Source organism: Lissotriton vulgaris, chromosome 3_1 (assembly GCF_964263255.1).
Source record: "Lissotriton vulgaris chromosome 3_1, aLisVul1.2, whole genome shotgun sequence".
Lineage (NCBI taxonomy): Eukaryota > Metazoa > Chordata > Amphibia > Caudata > Salamandridae > Lissotriton > Lissotriton vulgaris.
This window is the reverse complement of record NC_141689.1, coordinates 772,143,930-772,145,742: the sequence shown is the minus strand read 5'-3', so window position 1 is coordinate 772,145,742 and position 1,813 is coordinate 772,143,930. Positions and strand designations below refer to the sequence as shown.

The window sequence follows — 1,813 nt, the reverse complement described above, 5'->3', positions numbered from 1 at the left end:
AACCAAAGGACACAGAGACACAAAGAGAAACGGACAATACACTATTGGAGGCCATACCTCCTCACACAAGAAACAAACAATTGTTTGATGATCACACCACCCCAGGCAAAGAAAAATACAACTTAAGGCCAAGAAAATAAAGTGTGACATACTACGTGTCGTCCTCTAACAAGTGTCTGACACCGCTGACCTGACCACTGAGGCGATCGTACTCAGTCACGACTCAGATACAGGATGAACAGAAACAACGAAGCACACATAACAGAACAGCGAGAGAAGAAAAAGGAAAAGTACTGTAAGATGCTACATGGGAGGTTCACTGTATGTTTGGGCTTGCAACTGGGCGTCTGTATGGCACTGACTGTCATCGGATGGGTACTACATGACATTCTGCCAAAACCAGTACCCAAAGATCTCTCAGAACTTGAGCATGCCACAATGCCACCACATGAAGGCCACAGACGACGAGAATATGTGAACAACACATTCCTCCAAATGTTGCACCAACACCAGCTTATCATGAACGTTAACAACTGCTGGGTGTGCGGCCTGATACCGTATTCCACCAAATGGGGAACGCCCATCCTTCCCCTGCCATTCTCAGAAAACGGGTCCACATGGGACCTCTACAACATATTCTCAGGTGCATATCTGAGCACTCCAATCCAGGCCCCTGACACTCCGTTTGGGCCTCAGAGAAGAGCAATAATAAACGGAGTCATGGCAATGATGGACTATCTCAAAAACAATAACACTGGAACTCCAGACGAAAATGAAAAATATGAACGATGGAACTTGACCTACTATGTGGCCAGCTTCAAGGAAAGAGAACTGAACAGGAAGCCACCACCAGATGTCTGGGTGGTGCCACATAAAGGAAATCTATGCCTCCAAGGAAAAGGCGGAAACAGCAAAACCCAACTGGGCACCAGCATATGCGACAACACATATGCCTTCTCTGAAGCATCTCCGCCACTGGTGACAGCTCAAGGCACCTACTTTGTCTGCGGTGACAAAGTGCATACCTGGCTCCCTGCCAACTTCACAGGGACTTGTTACATTGCCTTCCTCCTCCCACCAACGTATACCGCCACAGCTACCCACCATCAGGTGGGATTCAAAACACGAAAGAGAAGAGGCACTCTGAACTCCGAAAGCACTGCTCGCCAAATAGCAGGCGACTTCTTCAAGGGACTCATTCCTTTTTGGGGTTCGATGGTCAACAGCCAAGAAGTCAGACACCTGTCTAGAGTGGTCGAAGCCACAATCAACAAAACAGCAGGAGCACTGAGCAATATCACAGCAGAGGTCCAAGTGGACCGCCTCATGACGCTTCAGCACCGCATGGTCCTAGACATCATCCTGGCAGATTGTGGTGGTGTATGCAAACTGATCGGGTCCAGCTGCTGTGTATATATTCCAGACACCGCGCCAACAGTGTACCAGGCCATTCAGAGACTGCATAAAATCACTGAATCCATCCACACAGAGGATGGAAGTTGGTCCTTAACTGACTGGGCATGGGGGCTGATCACAAGCTGGGGCTGGAGAATAATGACTGTTATCGGAGCCATCCTCGTTGCTCTACTCTAATGCTGCCTCTGTATCCAGTGTGGGCCGGCACTCTGTGGAATCTGTGCCGTGTGTCTAACCTCCACACCTGTCAACAACCACAAGCGAAAAGAAAAGAAACAACAACAACAAGAGATCCATGAAATCATGCAGATACGCCTCTAGGGTTTGCCATTCAATGGCAAAAGGTAGGACTGAAGGACTGTGGAAAATTGCTAACATGACTATCGTGCCTCCATCT

At 48.4% G+C, this 1,813-nt stretch overlaps 1 protein-coding gene across 1 annotated transcript; it reads left to right on the top strand.

The window, feature by feature from the left end:
• Nucleotides 1-234: 234 nt before the first annotated feature.
• Nucleotides 235-1,593, top strand: LOC147727022 (syncytin-1-like). Its single transcript, XM_086963557.1, has one exon. The coding sequence runs from the start codon at nt 235-237 to the stop codon at nt 1,591-1,593; it is 1,359 nt and encodes a 452-aa protein (XP_086819683.1).
• The last annotated feature ends 220 nt before the right edge of the window (nt 1,594-1,813 follow it).

Coding starts and splice junctions, on each gene's coding strand:
- LOC147727022 (XM_086963557.1), top strand. CDS start 235: ATGAACAGAAACAACGAAGCACACATAACAGAACAGCGAGAGAAGAAA.